Source organism: Corvus moneduloides, chromosome 3 (genome assembly GCF_009650955.1).
Source record: "Corvus moneduloides isolate bCorMon1 chromosome 3, bCorMon1.pri, whole genome shotgun sequence".
Taxonomy (NCBI): Eukaryota; Metazoa; Chordata; class Aves; order Passeriformes; family Corvidae; genus Corvus; species Corvus moneduloides.
The window spans coordinates 117703168-117726684 of NC_045478.1; the positions used below are offsets into that span (position 1 = coordinate 117703168).

The following is a 23517-nucleotide window of genomic DNA, read 5'->3' on the forward strand; positions in this document are numbered from 1 at the left end:
AGAAACTTTTTTTTTCTTTTACAAACCACAAAAGGATTAGAAAAATTGTAATATAGAGACTCTGAGTTGGTGTATCACACAGAAAATATTACAAGAATCATGTGTTCTGCGAGGGTCTTACTTATTTAATCCTCAGCTGGCATTAAGTGCAAATGGCAAGATGGCTCAGAAAGTCAGGGATCTCTGCAGTGCTGGGAAGCTGTCAGCAAAACTCTTCTTTGGTAAGGGCAGGTACTGTTGGAATACCTGGTGATGAGAGTATCACTGAGTCACTGGGAGAGGTCTCATTACTCCTGAGGAGTAAAAAAAGAGGAAAATTGCTGTCATGGTTCCATTTCTGCATAGTGAGAGTGGTGCTAGGGGCACCTTCTGCTTCTGTTACCAAATATTAACCCTGAGTCTGCTTCAGTGCCAATAAAGGGCAGACCAATACTTGGGCTGTAAGGAATGGTTTGATCAAGCCCAGAATCCCATGGGGAAATATGGGAGTGATGTAAAGGAGCCTCATTAAATAAACTGGTAAAGTGCAACAAAATTCACAGGTGGTAAATGCTACTATTTCCTCTTCTGAAGGGAAAAAAAAGTGTGAATGTTTTACCAACAGGACTTATCAGCGCTGTGTTGCAGTAACTGTTAGAAAATTGTTCAGCACAAGTTACTTCCATGCCAAGATAATCTCCAGCCAAACAAGGACTTTCATAACAGACAAGATGGCAGCCCAGACCTGTACAGTGATCTCTTCTTTTTTTTTTTTTACGTGGTCAATTTACCAGGCTAACTAAAGAAGTCGATTGTCTTAATTTCCATTAATTGACAGTACAATCATTCCACTCAAGGGCAGGGCTGCTGTTCAGAAGGGCCTGGGCAAGCCAAAGGGATGAGGCTGACAGGAATCTCATCGAAGTCAAGGAAAACACAGAGTTATGTGTCTGGGATGGGGTAAAGAATGCATTGGGACGGATGGGCTGCCTGCTTGAGGCAGAGAAGTGGTGCCCAGTTACAGGACAGAGGAGCAATGGCCATAAACTAAAACACAAGACGTTTCACTACAACATGAGGAAGAAATTCTTCACGTTAAGGTTGCCACAGCACTGGAACAGGCAGCCTAGGGAGGTCATGGAGTATTCCTGCCCGGACAGATTCCAAACCCACCTGGACGTGTTCCTTTGTCACCTGCTCTGGGTGACCCTGCCTTAGCAGGGGGCTTGGACTGAGGTCTGCTCCAACCCGAACTATTCTGGGATTCTGTGATTCCGTGGCAGTCCCTTGGAACGGGGAACACTTGTTTTAGCGTGATCCCGCAGAGCTGGTGCCTCCCAGCACCCCAGTGAAGCCATTAGCGCTTTTTAAGCGGCTCCCACAACACGGCGCCGCGAGCGCGCCTCCCAGCTATGTGCCCCAATACAAGAAAGGTCAGAAAACCTGACGGAGCGCACTGGAGAGTGGCCGGAGCAGCTGCCCTGAGGCCCTGTTGGAGCAGGACTCCGGGTTACGGACAGCTCAGGGCCTCTGCCCGGGCGGCTCCCGCCGTGAGGGGCGGGCGGGCGCCGGGAGCAGGTGCGGGCGGGGCCGCTGAGGGAGGAGCCGCCCCTGGCCCGCGCAGGCGCCGCCCCCGCGGCGGCCGCTCGCGCCCCGACTTCCTGAGGGCGGGCTGGCCGAACATGGCGCCGGGCCGCTGGCGCCAGGGCGGGCCGTTCCTCTGCGCTCTGCTCCTCGTAGCGCTGCTGGGTCCCGCCGTCTGCTTGTCTTCCACCTTCTACAGCCCCGGCGAGCCGCGGAGCAGCGTGCGAGTGCTGTGCGGCTCCAACTGGAGCCTGGTGTTGCAGGGCCAGTGGATGTTGGAGTTGTGAGTAGCGGTCGCTTTCCCGCCCGCCTCGGAGGCAGTATGGCCGGGGGGTGAGGGGGGTTCCCTGCGAGGGGCGGGCATGGCCGGTGACTCCAGCCCCGCTGTGGGGAGAAGGGGGCCGGTCCGGCCTTCCCGCCCTGCAGAGGGGCCGCGCAGCTTCCCCGCCCCGGCGGTGGCTGCCCGGGGACGGCGTGAGGGAGGCAGCGGGCGGTGCCCGTGGTCCCCTCTGCCCGCCCTCAGCCGCCGGGCACACCCTGCGCTCGGTAGGAATTGTCTGACAGAAGGAGCTGCCCCGCTGGGTCCCATACTGTGTGGGTAAGAGTGCCCAAGGTTAAATGGGTCACTCCAGGCAGAGGGGAACGAGGGGTATGGAATGAAGGACATGGAGCTGTTGGAGCGAGCCCACAGCAGGCCACCAAGTTGATCAGAGGGATGGAGCACCTCTCCTTTGAGGAAAGGCTGAGAGAATTGGGTTTGTTCACCCTGCAAAAGAGAAGGTTTTGGGTAACCTAATTGTGGCCTTCCAGTACCTGAAGGAAATTTACAGGGAAGATGGGGCAAGACTATTGACAAAAGCGTGTCATGACAGGATAAGGGGGAGTGCCTTCAAACTGACAGATAGTTGGGTTAAATTGGATATTGGGGAAAAAATTATGTACTGTGTGGATGGTGAGGCCTGGTACAGGTTGCCCAGAGAAGCTGTGGCTGCCCCATCCCTGGAAGCGTTCAAGGCCAGGCCGGTTGGGGCACTGAGCAACCTGGTCTAGTGGAGGGTGTCCCTGCCATGGCAGGGGATGGAACTGGATGGTCTTCAAGGTGCCCTTCCCACCCAAACCATTCAGTGATTCTGTGAAGCAGCTGTCCTTCAGGTTCTTGTCCGGGTGTCCATGGTTAAACGGGCCACTCCAGCCAGCTCCCCACTGGGGAATAGTGTCCGGCATTGCTCCTTGTCCTGCTCCCACACCAGGGGCTGGCACTGGGCTCTGTGTGAGCTCCAAGAGGGCTGAGTTCGGTACGGAGTATTTCGCAGGAGTAGGCTTCCGAAGCAGAATTACATAATGTCCCAGCCTGCCTTCACTCCAAGCCGACTTGAGCTCGGAGTTCTCCTTCAAGGGAGATGCATCAGATTTCATTAACTTCTGACTGACTGTAGTGGTGTGGTGGATTTGCTTGTGCCATGACACAGTTCTTGAAATGCGCCTGACTTTTCTTTTTTTTCTTTGTTGGAACTGTCGCTCACCTGCTTGTATTTAGAAGAGGAAAAGGAGCTTGTGGGGTTTTTTTTTTAAGACGGCAGTGAGTAAAAAAGTAGTTTAAGTAGGCAGTATAGTCACGTGGTACCTGTGGGCTGTGCAGCTACGAAATAGGATTTTATTGTGGCATATGCGCTACTCTGTGCAAGTGCTTGAGTTTGAAACAGTTTGATCACCTGAACTCGCTCTCCCTCCTAAGTAGTTAGCTAGCTACTTTAAGTTTCGGTTTGCTCTTGTATTTTGTTTATCTCTAGTCTCTTCTTAGCAGGATGGACTATCAATTCTCTTAAGGCTTTAGTGCTCAGGATCCTACTGGACCCTGGTGTTAGTCAGTGAATAGGTGGGAACAATCTTGAAACAGCTGATAGTGACCCAGGTGTACCAACTGTTGAGGTTGAGGATTTAGAATGGATTTTGTGTCTCACTTCATTTATTGTGATCTAAAAGGTGGGGGAAAAATAAATTTGTTTTCTCACACTGCGAGATTATGTTTTAAATTGAAGTTTTTTCTCTTGGGCTATCTTAGTCCAATGTGGAAGCAATTGTATAAAAATTACTGATTCATACACAGGGTGATGAGTTTTAAGGAGGAAGATTATTTATGGCCACTCAAGGTTTTTATTTCTAAGAGAAAATACTTAAATAACTAGTGGTGCATGCCTCTGAAGAAGAAAAAAGAGAGGAACTGACTGGAAATCAGAAGTGGTTGGGATAGCAAACAATTAAAATCATTTGGAAGCCTTTTCTCCTTTTGAAAAATTGCTCTTTGGTTTAGGGTGAGAGGTAGCTGACAATAGCGATGGTGGCAGAGTTGGTTTTAGTGTTAGCTGGGCATGGTACGTGTTTCTGCATTGCTTAAATGAGACTCTTAATTAATTTTATGCAGTGTTTGATGTGTGAAAGATCCTCGGGTCTCCATGCTGTTTCCTGTGGTGCACTACTGGTGCTTTCTGCTTTTCTCCTGAGGAGGAGCCTTTGTCTTTAATGAGGATGAAAACTTCATGCTGCTGGTGTGGAATTAGTGAGAGTTTGAGCTCTAGGATTGATTTTTTTTTTTAATGTTTTGCGAGCAGAATCCGGTCCGGGTTTTCCCCCGATCCGCTTTCCGGATGAAATCCGGTCCGGGTTTTCCTCCATCCCTGCTCCCGGCCCTCATCCTCAAAATATCTCTAAGAGGAGAGGAGTAAGGGGGGAAATTCAGTTTTGTTTTGGAAGTGAAGCTGGGGCAGGGGTTGGACGCAGTGAGTTTTTCAGTTACAGCCAGTGAGTTTTTCCATGGGCGGTAGCGGCTTCCCTCTTGCCTAAATATTCCTGATAAGGCTTGTGGCAGAAACTCCGTGTGAGAATTTTCAGCCCAAGTGGCTTCAGTCAGGAGAACAGCGAACACAGACAAATCCGATTCTTGCAGCAGTTTCTATGCTGGTGGATTTTGGCTTCACTGATTTGTATCTGGTTTAGAGCTGGTGATCCAGACAGGAATCCTGAATGTCAGTCCATGGATTCCTTCCATACTGTCTCAGGCTGCTTGGCAGGACTGCAGTAATGTTCAATAAAACCTCATTTGTTTGAAGAACCTCCTATTTATTTATAAGACCTTTGTTTTCCAAGCAGTGCTTTTATTAATGCAATTGTTACTATAGCATCTTCATGAAAAAAATATTTATTTTCATCAACTGCTCTTTTGCAGCCTCCTGCCCTGGTAGGAACAGGTACAGATGCTGTTTTATGCCAGTTTTTCTATTTGGGAAGGTGGAAAATCACTGTGTAATTCCACTTTGTTGTTGTTCCCAGGTGCACAAATAGAGAAACTTAAGTTTGAAATTACTTGTGTGTGGGATCTGTAGCAGGAATAGGATTTTTCTTCCTTCATCCCTCCTAGCTGAGGTGTGTGTACTCGGCTGGTTTTTTGTAAATATTTGGTTATTCGTAGCTGGAAAAATTGCAGGCTCTGGAAGCGCTGCTGCATTTTCTTGATAAAAATGTTTTGGAGAAGGTTCTGTATCTGCCAGACATTGCACCATTTTTTGGATGTTGTTACTATCACAGCACACAGGTCTGGGCTGGAGTGCTGTGAGTCTGATGCTGGAATGAGCTGTGTTAAAAAGTTTCCCTACTTCCTTATCTCTAGTCTGTCGCTGTGAGATAACGATTCATTAATATGAGGAGTTTTCTTTTTGTCTTTAATATTGTGTCTGTTTGGAACACAGAAAACTTATTTCTGGTCTGTTTACTTAAAAGTGCATTTTACTGTTGTAACAACACTTGTTCCGAGCTTGATTTATCTTAATTTAACATCCTCTTCTTTTTAAGTAAATTCAAACAAGCAAAAAAAGAAAAAAATGCAGCCCATCAATGCACTTGTAGTCTTCATGCCTCTGGTTACAAAAGAAACTATTTATGCTCTTGGTGCATCTGCAGTACTTTATGTGCTTGTTCGCATATAGGCTGTTAAATGTTCTGATTCCCCTTTGTTTCAGCACGGACTTACTGCTGTGTGTACCTGAAAAAGAATGTCTTCATTGTCCATTTTAATTCGAGCCAGGTGAAAATCAGGAGACAGGTTAATAGTCATGTTTCCAAGGCTAGCTTGTTATATTTATAGTATAGGCCCATACTTTTTACTTTTTCATTGGCATTTATCATTAAACTTTCCCTACTATCTCGTTGGACAGCTGATTGCAAGGGTTCAGCCCTCCCACCTTTTGTCTGTAGTTTCAAGGGAATGTGTTCAAAATGAAGCTGAATGTTTTGGTATTTAGATGGCTTAATGCTTTTAATCAGATGGCTTGAAATACTTTGTGTAAATAAAATCCCAAAGAATTTGCTAAACTATTTAACAATTGCTGTAAGTTAGGTTAGGAGTTGAATAAGATTGAGAATTTTCTGTCACTTAAGAGTGTCTAGTCTCTTATTTCTTGTTAGTATCCAGGCTTTTCTTTGTCCTATTCTGAACAAAAAGAAACCAAACCAACCCAAAACCCAATAAAAACCAAAAAGCCAGGGGAATAAAAATCAAGTTATCAAAACTCTGTTCTGGTTTTGAAGCCTCTGCAGCTCTGCTGGCTGGGTCCAGAGGAAGTGACCAAACATTTTATTTAATAACTGAACACACAGCTGAGTGCTGTGCTGGGCATTGGCTGAACAAAAATTGCAAAAATGTGATGGTGAAATACCCTCCTTTGTAGAAGAAACAAAACAAAACAGGTGCAGAAGGGGACATAAAAATACGTAGAATGATGGAGCTTAATCTGCTGAAGCTCTGAAAATTCACATAAGTTTTCATTGATTGGTTTGCTTTCTATTTTAAAAATAATTTCTCCGTGTTTAAAAAAAAAGGCTTGTCTGGGTTGGAGGGGTTTGGCACTCTGCAGGAAGCTCCTTGTCAGCTTCCAGGGCCTGTGTTGTGGTGATACAGATCTGGGTAAATGACAGGGACCAACTTCTGTATCTTTGGCTGCCACCTGCTCACTTGAAAAGTCATTAAAACTACACCGTTGATGCGGGACTTTTCTTTTGTTGGCATTACAAAGCTGCCTATCCTGCCTCAAGACCTATCTGTATTGAGAAACTGTCTTTTTTTTATTCATTCTTTTATGCTTGTGAAATCTGTAGCAGTAAGGCAAAACTATTTAGAAGACTAAAAATAAGAACTTAATTCTGATACTGCTTTTACCATTCTGTTGGATACTGTCTCAACACTTTCACTCTAATTTTGATGGTACTCCCAATATGAGCTCCATCAAGCAGCTTAGGGTAAGCAAGTTTTGCTGTTTTTTCTTCAGCAAATACTCTCATGCCTCTACCCGTAAGCTGTTTTTCCTTTTTTCCTAGATTCTTGCAACTTGGTGAAATTGCCATTGGAGCAAAGTGTGGAATGGTACTCGGTGTTACATCTGTTCACTGATGCTGTTGGTAATGGTAGTGAAAAGGCAGATAAAAAGAGTCAGTTAAATGTACTTGAAAAGGAGTGAATTGGTGAATTCAGTAACCAGCCAGGTACAAGGAGAGACAAGTGGCTTGGAGCTGGAAACTGTGTATCAGCGTATCAGCACATCTTAGCAAAGTCGTTCTGTGTTTACTGATCTACTCGGGGTGATATGGCAGAATGGCACCTTTGCTCAAACTGGTTTTAACTTGAGTGAGGTTTTTTGTATTGCCTCAGTGAAGTTGTTGGTATTCGAAATCCAAAGCTTGTTCTTTTGTGCTTTAGATCAGAGATAAATAGAAGTCAAAAGCAAAGTCTGTGTCTGAGAGCTTCAAACTTTGCTTTTCAGTTGCTTTCTTTATGCCCTCTGCAAAAAGCTTTAGGTATTGTAATGGAGTAGGAACAGGAGAAAACACCTGGATACTTGGAAATAGTGATTTTAGTTCACTGAGGTCAGTCGTCGTTGCAGTGATAGATGTTTGCTGCCTTATCTATGGAGGGCTGATCGTGTGTGAGAGCATTTCAGCTGTAAAACTGTGCTATGTAAGAGGTCTGGAAGGATCAGGAATGAGGTGTGTGTTGAGCAATATACAATACCTGCTTGCAGTGAATAGTTTGGCAGGGTCTCACTTTTAGCTCTGTGGTGTTTTCAATCTGATTGTTGAATGATGAAGATCAGCAAATTGCCTTTTAATGTGTAACAGGCTTCTGAAAGCTTTCTTTCCTTAACCGAGTGCCCAAGTCTTGATTTAAATTCCAGTGAACTTTGATTTTTAACTTGGAAAGACCTTTTTTCTTGCCACGCCTGCTTGCACTGCACCCTATGCCCTCCAAGTTAATTGCGCTACCCCCTTGTGCACAGAGAGAAGAAATGGGAGTAACAGCCCTAGATTTGGTGGTGTTGACAAAGTGCTAATTGTTTCCGGGCCTGCCTGGAGCATGGCAGAAGAAATTTGGTTACATCTGCTTTTGCCAGGGACCTGCTCTTGCATTTTGTGCCTTGAAAAGTAGCAAAGACTGATTCCACCGCAGACATGGGGGTCTGCTTCCCTGCTCCTACAATTATATTTTTTTTCTAGGAATTTAAGAATAGTAGTTGTACCATAACTTCTGTGGAAATACGAATCAGCCACAGTTCTAAAGGATTCATTAGAAGACCCTGTTGAAATGAAGTACTTCCCTCAGTCCTTCAGGGTGCAGGAAGTTTTTTGAAACTTTTGATAAAGATGATGTAAGTGTCAAGTATTTTAATCTTCAGTAACTTAACCTCCCCTTACACTTTCTTTTGCATCATTTTAAGACTGAGAAAGAGACACAATTAAGCTTTGGTAATTGTTGGGGTAATATAATTTTGTTATTTCCAGGAGGCAGTCATGAATTCCTTGATGCCTCAAATGCTGCACAACAAATGCAGACATGAAAGCTTCAGGAAAGTGAGGGTGTTGAGGTGAACAGCAGTGGTAACTCTTGCAGAAATCTGATGTGTATTGCAAGTTCTCTCTTGAACATGTGGGAACAGACTGTTTCCCGGCTGGCAAGAATTGGATGTGTAATTTCAGGAATGTAAAGCAAGGATTTTAATCCTGATTGTCTGTGCTGATGTTCAGCTGGAGTGGCTGGATCTTGTAGCATTGTATGGATCTATTGCCATCCCATGCCCAATACTGATACTAAAAATCAGGCAGCCAACAACTACAGCTTTTTGTGAAGTTCAGTGTTATGTCCTGTCACTTCTAAACTCTGACGTGGGTAGATTTTAATACTGCTTTGAACTAAATGAAATACTTTCAATCATATGACTGTTAGTCGTGTATTAAATATTCCACTTAATTTCATTCGGGAGAAATTCTCATGCATGTCAAATGTAAATATAAATTTTGATGGGGTCTAAATTTCTATTCCAAAATCAGATTTAACCGGCTAAAGGATGTATTAAATTTCAAAAATCTCATGTTGTGAATTTGACACATCTAGAGAAGCTGGATTTAGAAGACAGTCAAATTTCTGTCTTTCATTTTAGATCAACGTCAGCTGCATTATCTGATGGATGTTTGCAGTTTCTTATTTATCAGTCAAGCTCCTATAATAAAATAATCCTGTTTGTAAAGTACAGTATCCGTCAGACTGATATTAAAAGCTCTCTACAAGCCAGCAGCACAATGGAGAGCAGTGCTGCGTGTGAGACTTGTTTCCAGCATCTTTTTGAAAGATACTGAGGGTCTGTCTCTTGGCAGGATAAGATTTATGTCCTTTTTTTCAGATGCTTTCACACAGAATGATATTGACTTAAAAAGACAAGATATGGGCTTTCACAGTTAGAATAATGAATTTCTAGTACAGTTAAATTAAGGAGTATTTTGAAGTTGTGTCCTTTTATCTGCCAAGTGACAAGATTTCATTTTTTTAAATACAGGAGTATTTAAAAGTACAAAGCACTCAGAGTAAATTTAATTCCACCTCTTCTGTGAGAAATGACCTGTTTTACATTAAGCTTTACTGATACGAAACATCTGGGGGTGGCTGGGGATATCTCAGTCTGCAGCCACTAAGTAAGCATTCCTGCTGACAGCCAGAGAATAGGAATTGCCAGTCCCTCGGTCAGATAGCAGTGGTGGCAGACAAACCGAAGTAGTAGAGAACCTTGTGAAGGTTCCCAGTGGTGGTTTTGTGCTAAAGATCTTGGACTCTGCCCAGGAGGGAATGTGTTTCTATGGTTCGCAATGGACGCGTGGTGGCATTTGTGGAGCACTGTGACAAGGAGAGTGTCACTAGACTCAGTGCTTTTGCTTTTAGAAACCTCCATCCCCATGGTAAATCAGATTAAAGCCCATAAAGGTCTCTCCTCATTAGTAAAAGGCTAAGTCTGTGCATGGGCAATTGCCCCAGCTCAGTCACAGGCTGTACCTACCAGTCCTGGTTCCCTTGTTGTGTGTGTGACAGGCCATGGCAAGCTGCACAAGTGTGAGGCAGACTTGGCCAACCAAGTTAGGCTAAAATAAATAAAAGTGGCAAAAGGGGTTTTATCAGCAACTTTATCTGCTATTATCCTTTCATATTAGCTGTTCTGTTTCTTGTTTGATATTACCAGTAGGTGCAAAATTGGTTTAATTATTCTGATTGAGAGTGTAGAAAATTCAGCTCTTGAAACATGAACTCCTGTTTTTCTGAAATGAATCCTGGGAAAAAACATGACAGTAAGTATGAGCAGTAGAAATTTGATGTGTGCTCCTTTTAAGTCTCTAATGACTGCTATCAAAAAGGGCATGTTGTGATGTATGGAGTAGTGGGCTAAGGCAAATGCAATTTTGGGAAGTTCTGAGGTGTGGGAAATCAATACAAAATGTTGTGATGAAGGATGCTGCTTCAGAGGACAGCCTGGGTTCAATAATTCAGGTAGCTGCCATGGAAATGGATTTTATTTCCTATGTAAACAGAATAAATCACAAGTGGTGAGGAATTTGGATATGAATTTCTCAAATCTGTGATTTGTTTTAATAATATGGGGAAGAGCACAGGGATTGATAAAAAAGCTTTCTTGATTGTCTGATTCAGTAGACCTGATTAAGAAAAACTGTAGTTTTTTTTCTTTTGTGATTGATGTGTTTGTATTTTCTCTGTACAATGAATCAATTTGAATGTCTTTAAGAGTATTAAAATATTTGCACTGCCTTCCCCCTTTAGTTACGCTCCTTGGTGTCCAGCCTGTCAGCAGATTGAGGCGACCTGGGAGAGCTTTGCAAAGGAGAGCGAACAGCTCGGGATCACTGTTGGAAAAGTGGATGTCACTCAAGAACCAGGTATAGCATGAAACAGACTGTTTTAATAACAGCAATTATTCAATATAAGTACCAGTTATTACTTCTTAGGCTTCAAAGTCAAAATAATGTTATCCACACTTTCCTTCTCCATACAGTCATATTTCTGAACTGAAGTTTATAAACTCAATTTGAAGGATTAAAGAATTGAGGGAGTGATCTGGCTTAATACTGAATTAAAAGAGGCTTATTCTCTATTTAAATCTTCTTCACTGGAAGCTGTTGCCTGTCTCATTCCTCCAACCTGTCCACAGAAGATTCCATTCTGTAGCCTGCCATTAGGAGAATTTCAGGGTATGGTAGAGGGAGCCTTCTTTAATTAAAAGTTTTTAACCGTTTCCAGCATGGTGCTGGTTTGTCGACTGGTTTAATTGTGGTGGTGTGTTAGATTACTGAGGTTACTGCTGTTTCCTGTTGGTGATGTGCATATGCAAATATGTTTATAAAAACACTTCTCCTAACTATTTACAGAGGCACGAGTGCAATCTAATTTATTCCTTTGGTGACTCCTTTCAGAGTTTTGAGTGTGTCTTTGTACAAGCAATATTAATATTGTATAAACCTCTGCATCTCCTGGGAGTGCTCTGTGCTTGTTTGGGCTTTGAGGGAATAAAGGATTTTATCAGTAGTATCCAAGGACTGAAAGATGAGATGTTGTTAGAAAAAGAAGGCCAAGCTTTTCTGATTTTTCTTTTTGCTTTATAAAGTGTGTGAAAAATGTGTTCATTTTATTAGTTGCAAACATGTTGAACAGATTTGCTGTATCAAAACCCTTGTCTCAGAATCAGCAATCTAAGCTGACAAGAAAATGCCAGCTGTTCTAGACCTTGTGTAGGTTCATGTCTTGTTAAAAGTTCACAAGTATACAAAAATCCTGTATCAAAAAGCTTCATAAACTAATCATTATATAGTGTAATAAAGAGATGAGTTTTAATATTACCTTTCTAAAGTAGATGAAACCTTTTTTAAATAGATGTAAACTTAATACTTGAATTTCTAATGTTGCTGAGAGTCCTGATCCCTAAGCATGGCTAACTTCTGCTAGTCTAAGGACTGACCAAAACATGAATTTGTACCAAAGCTCATGTAATAAACCTACAGCATCCAGTTCAGCACTGAAAGCTGCAGGCATTTCTAAAACTAAGGAATGCTCAAACTGGAAATCAAACATTTATTACATATTTGACCTTTGGTGCTGATGTAATTTGGAAGATACGTGAGTTTCTATGGAGCTTTCCAAAGTTACTGAGGTATTTTTACTGTGGGCTTTGCATCAGCCTTTCAGTTGTTGTGTTTTAAGTGCTCTGTCTCCTTTCTTGCTTGCACAATGGTACTTTAATTAGTCTTAGTTATGTAACCCCTTCATTGAATTGAATTGAAAGTAGTCAAAATGTGTTAAATTAGGGGAAAACCACGAGATGAGTGCAGAGTTACATAAAATTGCACTTCCAAACCGGCAGGAGAAAGTGGACATTCATGGTGCTTAATTGCAGGAGATGCCTGAAGAATAAACCCACCGGAGCCTTAATGGCTTCACAGCAGATTTCAGTCACTTGATGTTCCAGCCTTAAAGTGCTTCCTCTTGCCTCATCTTCTCCATTGAAACATTCAGTGTGGAACAAGCAAATAGTGGAGATGCTTCTGGATCCTTAAGTTCTGCATATTTGTGGTGCCTTTTTTAAGCTCCCAATCACAACATTTACCTCTGAATTGAAACAAGACTCCATGGATCTTCTGTGTCTTCTTTGAGTAGTTGGCTGGAAGCAGCTGGAGTTCTAGATGACATCTCTATTCTCTCTACATTTTCAGGGGCGTGCATGTGCAAATAGAAGATTTTTTTAAATTATTATTCTTGATTAGCTGTTTTCATAATGGATGTCAGTTTTTGATTTGCAAACAGAGACAGATGCCTAACTGCATTTCAGATTGAACTAGTAGTCAGTTCAAGTTTGCATTAAACAGGCACCAAAACAATTCAGTGTGTTCTTAAATTTTGTAGCTGACTCACATCTGGTTTTACCAATCTAGGGAGGTGCCTTAGATAACCAGCAAACCTCCACCTAAAGCATTGGGGATGCTTAGATGTATTTCGTAACTTTTAGATCTCAGTGTTGCTTCTGAGGTGTTCACCCTAGGATAGGCCACAGGTAAGAGGTTTGAGCTGTTTTGTTTCCTTTGCCTGAGTGGTGTTTGTAAGAACTTCAGAGAGCCTGTCAGTGTTCCCACGACTTTCTCTGTTCTTAAGCTAATTATGTTCTTTATGACTCTCCACCCAGTTTTCCTTGTGCAGCTGTGCTGTCTGCTTTATTCATTCTGCTCTTACACTTGTGGGTTTGTTTGCATTGTATCTCCCTGTGCTGGCACAACTTTGAGCTGTTTCAGAAAGTTTTTCATCACCCTGCCTCTCGTAGCAATAAAGGCAGAGAAAAAAGCCACAACCCTTTGATGCCTATTCCATAGAGGAATTCAAACTAGGGAAAACATTACCACTGAAACTTTTAAAAATACCTGGCTTACTTCAGTATGGCTCATCTTTGTCTCTAAAGGCAGAAACCCTCTTGCTACAATACTTTTCCATGGCTAATCCTGGCGCCTAGAGCTGTTTGCTTTATTGAAGGCTGAATAAGGCCTTCATTTCCCAAAAGATTTTCACAGAATTTTATAAAAGGCAAAGTTAAATAACTGTACTCTTTACACTGGTACTTTATATGAATTGCAGTTGCTGGCTGTAGGAATTCAGCCCTTTCTAATGGACTCTGAGTGCATCTAATGCTGGGCTGGTCCAAAACTTCAGCTGGGTGCAAATACTGATGAGACAAATCCATTGATGAGGAAAACTACCTCTCAGTAAACATTCTTCAAGCTAAACATTCTTCCTTAATTTGTTACCAATATTTAGTATCTGTTCCTGTTTGTAGCATATCTGAAGACAAACTGTTAACCTGTATTTACAAAACAGTGGTGAAAGCTGTGCAGCCTGCTGCTCGCAAGTCTAAAATACGGATCCGTAGGTATTTATAGATAAGTCAGAATGCTGAGAAATTTCAGTGTTACTGATCTGTTTGTGTTGTCTTCTTCCTTTTCTAGGCTTGAGTGGTCGTTTCTTTGTCACAACACTTCCTACAATCTACCAGTAAGTGTGTCATACTGGAAACTGCAGCTATTGACTCCTACTTGTCACTTGATTTAATCTGTAAATGAAATGTGGGGGAACATGAAAGAAGAGTGACTTCTGATTTCAGCTCAGGTTATTGTAGCTTTGGTTGCATGATAAAATCCTTATCTGAGGCTTTTCTTTAGTTTAAGTGACTTTACTAAGTTTCCCTGTTACCCATACTAATTAAAAATGGATCAGAGAAGACATTTACTGTATCTCTTCTCCAATGAGATTATATCATCCTTAAAATATTGAACTGTTCATTAAGTCAGAGCATTATGAGTCGTGCAGATATACAAACAAATACATATATATGTAAACTTTTAATTCTGAGTTGTATTTAGAAATGGTTTGGTTGTTAACCTCATGTGCTTTGTGTAGTGTATTGCATTTACTGTAGTGCCAGAGAATGTTTAAGAAAAATAGCATCTTTATAAACAGCAAAAGCTCATGCTGTTTAAAAACTGGGATTTTTCCATCGTGGGTTACAGTTCCCAAACCTTCAGCTCCCAGCAAGTGAAATCTATAATGTATGTGGGGGTTTTGGTTGGGGGCTGTCTGTGCTGATGGGAGTTTGTTTTGTAGTGCCAACGATGGAGTGTTCCGCAGATACCGCGGCTCCCGGACCCTGGAAGATCTTCAAGGCTACATCTTAGAGAGGAAATGGGAAGCTGTGGAGCCTGTAGCAGGATGGAAGTCTCCCTCTTCTATAATGTAACACTTGGCTTTTATTAACAAGAACTATGTTTTGTAGCTCATTATTCATTAAGGGTCTTGTGTTGATAGTTTAGACAAAAGGCCTTTATTCCCTAGACTTGCAGGCTTTGCAGAAGCAATCATTATTGACAGCCTGATTCCCAGCTTCTCACCTTTAAAGGCAGTTTATTTTCTGCATTTGCTTTTGTTTGTGCTTGCTAAGGCTTGTTTATGTCATCTTTGAAAAGAGATTAAGGAAAAAAAAAATACAGCCAGTGAGCATTATGTAAAGTGGCATTTCCAGTATCTGCTGCGGCCTGGAATCAAGCGTGTGTTTATGTAGATTATTACTTCCTGACTTCTGGCTACTGGGCAGCCTTCAGCTTTAAGGATTTCTTGTTTATTTATTTACAAGAGAGTCTTTTGTCCCCCTTTGGAATACCAAACAGTGTAATGCTTACAGAATACATAAGAATTTGTTTTCAGGGAGGTGGATTTGCTTAGAAATAGTGTAGAAAGCTTGCATGACAGGATGAACTAAAGATGTTAGTGGCCTGCAGTTCATTCTGGCTGAAGCTATTATGTGTAAATTCACAAAGAGGAGGGTCCTTATTTTTCATGTGAGAGGGAGGAAGAGCTGTAGGATATTTAGGAATGGGGAGACGAGCTACAGGGCTACTGTGAACCTGTCCTTCCATTTCCTTGTTTTCCAGGATGCATGGCATGGCAGGGCTGTTTCACTTCTCAGGATGGATCAGGGTAAGTAACTGCATAGTGTTTCCCATACTCCCTTTTTATGTTTAGAATAATAATATGTTTAAAAGTCAAAACATAACTGAATATTTTTATTATCCTTTTATGAGAGTTCATTTTGCCTTGCATCTACTGCACATTGATTGTATGATATCTTTGCACTCTGAAGTCTGTAGTGCCAGGGTTCTATGCCAACTATGGCAGCTTGATTGTAAAGATTGTCATCCATGATGAAAATACTGATTGGAATGAGAGAATCTTCAAGGCTATAAAGTAGCTTTTTGAGAGCTGCTGCAAAAATGGTTGTAAACAGCAGCAATATGTTAAATATCTGCCAGGTTCTCTTACTTCATGCTATTGCTAAAGATAATCCCCAGGTTCATTTTCAGAGTTGTGAATGAGGCTCCTCTGCAATTTGTTTGCATTGTGTATTCCACAGAAGGGAGGGCAAGGGGGTTATTTTTTAGTAATAATTTCTGCATCTGGGGTTCAAACTGACAACACCATTTGCACAGGAACATGATGAATTTGGATAATAAAGTGATTATCAGAAGTAAAGGAGAAATGCCTAGCTATTCTGAAGTGTGCTTTAAAATATCAAAGCGTATTTTACTTTAAAATATTTCAAGATGCTTTCATTTGGGAGCTATCCAGGTTTTTCCGTGACATCCAAATACTGAGAAATTTCAGACCTTTCTGGTTTTGGTCAGAAAACATCCTCTTAAAACCTTTGAGTGTCACTGAGATTGAGAGACTGTATTTGATTGCAGCAAAATATATTATTCTTGTAAAATGTGCTTCAGAAAAGAAATGTAGTTGAGAGTTAGAACGGTTTGTATCACTTCTACTGAGCATCAAACTAACACAGAATCAAGCAGAGCTCTGAGTTGTGTATCTTTGATTCTTTCACTAGATAATACTTACTTTTTATAGACTTCTGGTGTTTCTCTTCCATGGTTGCTCGGTACTGGTGTTGTTTCACTGTAGTTTCCTTCCTGAAAGATTAACTGTTCTGGGAAGAAACATGTAATTTGCTTTCCACTTTGAATATTTCAGCTGTACATTTCCTCATTCCTCCTGCTCTGCTGTCTTACGCTTGGATAAATACCGGAAGATGTTCTGACATTTAAAAGAAAACTCTTGGAATCTCTATATTTAAACTCTTGTAAATGTTGATTGCGGTTTGTTTTGAAAGAGACTTAATGTCATAATTGACTTCCTACCAGCTCATCTGACTCGATGTGCTGCTTGATTCAGCCAGTTGAATTTGTAGGTTTAAGGAACAGACTAGAGTTTGAAAGAAATCTTAATACTGTATTTGGGTTGTTATATTCAAATTTAGAAGTGAAATCATTTATTCAGTGTATGCCTAGAGTGTGTGGGTCCTTTTAAGAGCTAAAAAGCTTCAGTAAGAACTAAATGGCTTAATTCTACTTAATGAAGAGTTGGCACAGAGAGATCAAGGATGTTGTGATACTTTCCTGCCACCTCTGAGACTCCTCATACACCCATCTGCAGTAAGGTTGTGTATGGCATCTGTAATGCTGAGCGTCTCAGGGAGAAGGAATTGTGCATCCTCTGCTTAAAAAGCCTTTTAATGTGAACAGATTGGTACAAAACCCCAAGATTTAATGGTGTCAAAAGGGGAAGACTTCAGTATAAATACTGTTAAATGAAAGGTCTTAACCAGACAGCAATTTATGTAATGGTATTGGCAGTAGGACTCCTAAGTGGTTTTAGGTATGAAGTTACTAAGTATTTTCTTGTCATTTCCAGCAAATTCATAACTACCTCACTGGCACTCTTGGAGTTCACGTTTGGGTTTCCTATGCCATCTTCATCTTGGCTACCTTACTGATTGGCCTGTTGCTGGGTTTGGTAAGAAAACACATTATTTTTTTTTTCCAGTTAACTAGAACTCTTGCTTTGCATAAACATGTGAAAAAAATAAAACCAACTTTGCTCATAAGATATACTTAAATATGCCTTGCTTTAATAATACATTATAAAATACTGATATCTCTTCCCTGATATCCAGAATGTGTTAAAGTGGTTCAAAGCTGTCCAAGGGAGGGGTTTAGGCTGGACATTAGGAAGCAGAGCATGGTCAAACACTGCAACAGGCTCCCCAGAGAGGTGGTCAGTGTCCCAGGCCTGTCACTGGTTAAGAAGCATTTGGACAATGCCCTCAATACAAATCAGGTCACCTTCTAATGAACTCCGTGCTTCAATTTAGATTTGTTTTGTCCATCCACTAAAATGAGTGATTCTTGTATTGGCCTTTTTGTATCTACGACTGTTCTACTTAAGGGTTGAATGTGTGTGGTCAGTGGATCAAGAATCCAAATTTCTAAGAGCACAGGCTTTGTGGAGGTTTTATTAACCAGAGAGGAATTGGTTTTGTAGGAGTCAGCAACGTAAGGGTGCTGCCACACTGTTACTCAAAGTCAAAGGATAAAAATATTTTTTAAAGCTTTGAAGATTTGGGGGGTTTAAGTTCGGATTAGTTGCCCGTTCCACAAGTGCATTCTGCAACTGCAAGAATGGTTTAAACAGTTCTGCTAGTTACTGGTTTAACCTGCTGCTAAGTCACTATTCCTCATACGAAGATTAAAGCTTGTTTCTGGGACTTGGATCTCTGCCCTTCAGCACAAATCTTAGTGAAATAAAGAAAAATTTTGAGAGTGTTTCTCAGTAGTACTGGGGGGTGATTTCAATGCAGTTGAAATTTGAATTTAGGCAAAACCACATTTTTATACATGATGTGCGTACAGAATTGTTGTATACAAGCAAATGTTTTTGATTATTCATTTTCAACAGCTGCGTTTTTCTAGATGATAGATTTTCACCAAACGAGTGCAAATCAAGTTAGTATAACTAGGAGCAAGTGAATATCATGTTTTAAAAGAATCTTTCCTTCTTACTCCTTCACTAAAAAATGCCCAAACTGAAAAACCTGAAAAAATGTGAAGTTAATCTCTCAGCTCTTTCCAAAAAGCTTTTCAATGATTGAAATATATTTCTCTCACATGGTGTCAGCTCTCTCTTTTTCTTTGCACTATTCTTAGCATGTGACAGTGAGGCACAAATGTCTTCCTTGCATTTTGAGTGTCCTTGTTCTGTGCTGGGCTGGTTAAATAACAAGCACAAAAGGTGGAACACACATCTGTATAGGGGAGCTGGGGGTAGGAATAGAATAACATCCCAAAATACAGAAAATCTTGACCAATATTTTTTCATAGATTTTCAAAAAGTAAAAATCCTCAGCTGTGTTCTGAACTGTTCTTCAGATGGAAGCAGTGTCAGTACTGAATAAATTTAGGAAAGTAGGAGGCAGAAAATGGGTAGTAGAAAGCAGGGAATGCTGGTTAGTACACACTGAGAAAGCACTTTTTTCTGTGGTTTTATTTAGCTCTTATCTCTAAGCAAGATAATACAATTTTGTAAACTTTATTGTGTTTATCTATCTAAAAAGAATGAGTGCAGGGACTCTTGCAATTGCTAATAAATACCTTTTTTATTATTGCTGATAAATGCCTTCTTCCTTTCCACAGATCCTGGTTTTGATTTCAGACTGCCTTTGCCCAACCAAGTCAAAATACAGAGCTGAAACGCCTGGTAAGAGCTCTTAAGGGAGTGAGATGCTGTAGTTTAAAGTGTAAATTTGTAGGAGAGAGGGCAATACACTGTTCAGACTGTAGGTGTGTACCAATAATCCAGGAGCCAAGTAAAATTGGTTTGTCTTTGGTTTGTAACTTGGTGGAACAAAATGAAAGCCTGTCTGTGCCTGATACGCAAGGAAAATAAATGGAAGTGGAGGAGAAATACTACTGAAGGTTTAATGAAATAACTGAAAGATAAGGAGAAGTTTTCAATCACAGGACCACAGAATGATTCAAGTTGGAAGGGACCTTAAGGATCATCTGGTTCCAATCCCAGTTGGAATAATAATCCTAATCAGTAATAATGTTCATCAGTATTTCAGAGTATGTCCCTAGTGATGCAACTTTAAAAGGCATTGTTGTGAGATTCAGTCTAACTGCAGTCTCTGCTTTGTTTAGAAGAAGCAATTACCAAGGATAACGTGGAGAACGCGGCGTTGGAAGAGCCGGAGGAGGCTGCAGAGCTTTCCGCAGATGAGGCGGAAGAGGCTGCAGATGTGAAAGATCTCTCAGATGGAGAAGATGCAGCAAATTCAAGTGCTGATGAGTTGGAGGAGGATTTACCACTTGGAAAAGAATCAGGGGAAGAAGAAATGGAAGATTTAAGTGAACAACCTTTAGCTGAATCAGAGACTGAAAGCACAGTGAGACAGCGGAAAAGTCAGGGGGCTGAGAAGGAACTATAGTTTTCCCAGTGGTGTATTTTGTACACTTGGACCAAAGAAGTGTCAGACCCCCTCAGGGTCTGAAGCTGGAGCTTACACTTGATTTGTCATTGGTGTTTACGCAAAGCTCTGCTCTGCCAGCAGGCTCCTCTTTTTTTAAGCTTAGTACTTGCTTACTTTCTTTGATAAGCACATTGGCTGTGTGTTGTGTGACTTTAGCTGTGACAATCAAAATCAGTGTCTTATCTGTTCCATGTCCTCTCAGAGAAAAAGGGGGTGTCAGCCTCAGTTCACCAGCTGCGAAATGAACACTGTGTGTGTGTGTCCCTCTAAAGACTGACCTGGGCAAGATCAGGACTTTTAACTCCACAGTAGCTTGGCAGGACTGTGACTTTTCTTCTGAATGTTGATTGTTCCTAAATGCCACAGAAGCACAGAGACGATTCACTAGTGAAAGGGGGCACCTTACTGGTTTTCTATCAAAAATGTTGTGTACCATGGGTTTGTTTTTATCACTTTCAAGCACCTTTCTCTTCCATTTCTATTCATGTTTGTTTTGGAAGTTGATCCTGCAGCTCACCCCCAGGTGTGTCAGTTTTTGGTGATCCTGAGGCTTTGCAGCTTGAGTTGTTTGAGCCAAGGAGTTGGGGTAATTAAAAACCTCAGGCAGAAAGAGAGTGGCAGCTAAATGTTTAAAATATGTTGGAACTTTCAAAAGGTTTAAAGGAAATAGTTTTGGTCAGGGGAAATTTTTTTTTCTTTTGGTAATTTGTTCCTAGCAGGAGATTGTAGCAGGAAATATTCACTTTGGAGTCAGGAAGTTGTATATTTCTTGCCAGTACAAGCTTGTCACATGCAGTGCTGTGCTGCCATTTCCACCTCGGAATGCTTCTGGCAGAACTCAAGCTGCTCTAGTGATGTTATCTGAAGAGGCGCTTAGGGTTTTACCTTTGATCACTTTTCTACTTTTGGAACCATCACATTGGGAAAATAGAGGGGCACATGTGGGTAGTGGGGAGAAGCTTTGGGTTTTGCTTTTTACATCAGAATAAAAGTGTGTGTGTTGGACTGTGTAAAGTGAAAATGGCTTGTCAGGTAGACAGCATTAGGTGTGGTTAGACTTGGGTCATGAAACATATCCGTGTATCACTCCTTTGGGTTAATATATAAGTCTTTTTTGGGAAGGAGTACCCTCAGTGAGATCCTCTGTGTTCCTGCTTTGTTGATGTATGACCACGAGCGTAAGATGTGTCCTAATCTTGATATTATTTAAAAAAAAATCTATATATTGCATAAACCTTGCTAGCATGCATGAAATTTCATCTTGTTCTTCAAGAATGAGGAGTAGTCAGAGATGAGATCATCTCTCATTAGCAGAGAAGTTGCAAGTGCAAAATGATGGTTTCCTTTGAGACTGAGATTAATAGGGCCAATGTGTGTTGAAAGCTGTTTTGTTGTTGTTTTTTAATGCTCATAAAGAACATACTTGCTAAGAAAGCTCAACTTTCCCATCTATGTCCTGTCACATATGTTTTGAAACTATGTTAGAAACTTTGCATTTGTCTGTTAGAGCTCCTCAAAGAAGAAAATTACACTGCATATCCTGAATTTGAAATTTCTTATGGAATACTCCCAGTCTGGAGCTTGAGTTCCATATAGTGGACACCTGTAAATGTGCTTTCACACAGGTGAAAACACAGACTTGATAATATCTATACATTGCACTATCTTGAGAATAGTTTGTGGTGTTTGGGTGTTGTCCCGTGTAACTGAGCAATTATAAAGCTGGCAGGCAGCAGAACTCAGCAGTAGGTGAGGCACACAGCAGCTTTTTGAAAGCTAAACTTCTATCTGCAAAAATCAAAAAAACTCTGTGGCCACTGCAGTGTGAAGGGAAGAACTGTGCACTTGGAAGACAGTAAGGTGTTCTCACAAGAGTTGGATTTCCCTGCGGTGTCTTTGGATTTCACAAGCAAACAAACCCACAAATGGCACTTTGTCCTACAAGGCGCGTGGTTCGTGAGGATCTCTCTGTGGGAGAGATCAGAAGTCCCTTTGTGTGGTGTGTCTGAAGTGTCTGCTCACATTTCCTCTGTTGTTGCATGTCACAGTTGGGTTTGGGTTATTTAAACCGAAGATAGGAAGGGTTTTCCATCATGACAGACTGAACTGTGAGATCGCTGATGAGCAGGGATTAAGTAAGCAGGCAGTAGGCGACAGCAGTGTAGATCTGTCTTTATTTGGAGAATCTGGAATCTGGAAATGAGCTTGGTCAGGCTCCTGAGGGTTCTCGAACATAGGATGAACGTTGTTGTTCCTGAGTTTTCATTAATAAAGTAGGGAATGCGTTTGACCATATTTGACATGTATTGGTGTATCTTACTACAAAGATCACTAAATTGTGAGTAAGGCTTTGCATAGAAAAGGTGATACTGTGCAACCACTGATTTCTCCGACTTAATTTTACATTTGTAGGAGAATTATTGTAGTGTGGTACTGGAGATACTAATTTTTGACTAATGTTTATCTGGAAAACAGCAAGCAGCAAACACTCTAAAGGCTAAATTTGTGTTTAACAGAAAAACTATTAGCTGTAGAAGTGTCATGTTAATATACCTTCCAGGATCAGGTTTTTTTCCACTAAAACACATTTTAATTGAATCATGTGAGTAGTGCTAATTAGACTGTTACAATAGTATTAAACTTGGTGTGTTTCCAAAAAGTCAGGATCAACCTTTTGTGCAATCTGGGTGTTCTGTTATCTCTGTTCTGTAAGGATTAATCATAAAGAAATGGAACTTGTTCTTGCAACCCCAGTATAGACAAAAGGGCCTTGGAGGAGCTGCTGCTGGCACTGTTCAAAATGTTTTGATGAAGGACAGGCCCTTAAGGCTTGTGAACTAGAGCTGTGTGTCAAAATTAATTTAAGATTGTTGAGAAGCAATTTAAATATCAATTGGGCTGCTTGCCACTGGAATGGGAATTCTTAACAGCAAGTCATGAAAAAAATCTGGCATGTTCCTTTTTCAAGAGGCTGGCTATCCATCCAGCATTCCAAACCTCCTGTCCTTGGGATCTGTGTGAAACTTCTATGCATGTCTTGGAATGCTCTGTCTCTACTGCCCCCGTGGGGGTGGTATGTGTTATGTGGGCGTTCTTCCTGGAAATGTTACACAGGGTTGTCTGTTACACGAAAGTGTTGCAAATTTATACTTACGCGTATTTTTACTGAAATGCCACATAAATTTTGTATTTATGACCTGCTTGGAGTCATTTTCATTTCCTCGGTGCGGAGTTGGCTCATCTGTGTTGTTAACAAAAGGTATTTTTTTTATATAATGCTGATCTTCCAATTAATCATAGAGGTTGTGACTTGTGAAAATTCCTTAAAAATCTTTAAAGGTAACCTGGGCATCAATGAGGTGTTTCCTTTTGGAGGGTTTTCCTGCAGTAATCAGGGCTCTTAGAGCTACGCAAGGTAGCTAGGTTGCTGCGCAACAACGTAACTGAACCCTTAAAGGCTTTACCCTCTGCATGAGGTAGTTCTTTACCATCCCTGGGAAATCCCCTAACTCTGCCAAAGCTGTGCTGACTCCCTCTGGGATTTGGAGGTCGGCAAGGAGAAGTGTACAGACCTAAAGGAGGCATCCTCAGGTTGTGGCTCACATTCCAGGCAGTGCTGCAAGAATAGGCTGTAGGGGCAGCTGTGCCAGAGGGAGAAGAGACTGCCAGGAACCATCGCTGC

The 23517-nt window shown here is 41.3% G+C and overlaps 1 protein-coding gene across 1 annotated transcript; it reads left to right on the forward strand.

Annotated features, from left to right (window-relative positions):
• Positions 1 to 1625: 1625 nt before the first annotated feature.
• On the forward strand, positions 1626 to 23035 carry TMX4 (thioredoxin related transmembrane protein 4). Its single transcript, XM_032103718.1, has 8 exons — positions 1626 to 1846; positions 10706 to 10821; positions 13927 to 13972; positions 14582 to 14710; positions 15406 to 15451; positions 17222 to 17323; positions 19000 to 19063; positions 19507 to 23035. The coding sequence occupies exons 1-8, from the start codon at positions 1662 to 1664 to the stop codon at positions 19791 to 19793; spliced, it is 975 nt and encodes a 324-aa protein (XP_031959609.1). The 5' UTR covers positions 1626 to 1661; the 3' UTR covers positions 19794 to 23035.
• The last annotated feature ends 482 nt before the right edge of the window (positions 23036 to 23517 follow it).

Bases quoted from the DNA above. Each gene is read 5' to 3' on its own strand.
- TMX4 (XM_032103718.1), top strand. From the start codon at position 1,662: ATGGCGCCGGGCCGCTGGCGCCAGGGCGGGCCGTTCCTCTGCGCTCTG. The intron at 15,452-17,221 runs GTAAGTAACTGC...TGTCATTTCCAG, and splicing joins ACTTCTCAGGATGGATCAGG to CAAATTCATAACTACCTCAC. The intron at 19,064-19,506 runs GTAAGAGCTCTT...TGCTTTGTTTAG, and splicing joins ATACAGAGCTGAAACGCCTG to AAGAAGCAATTACCAAGGAT.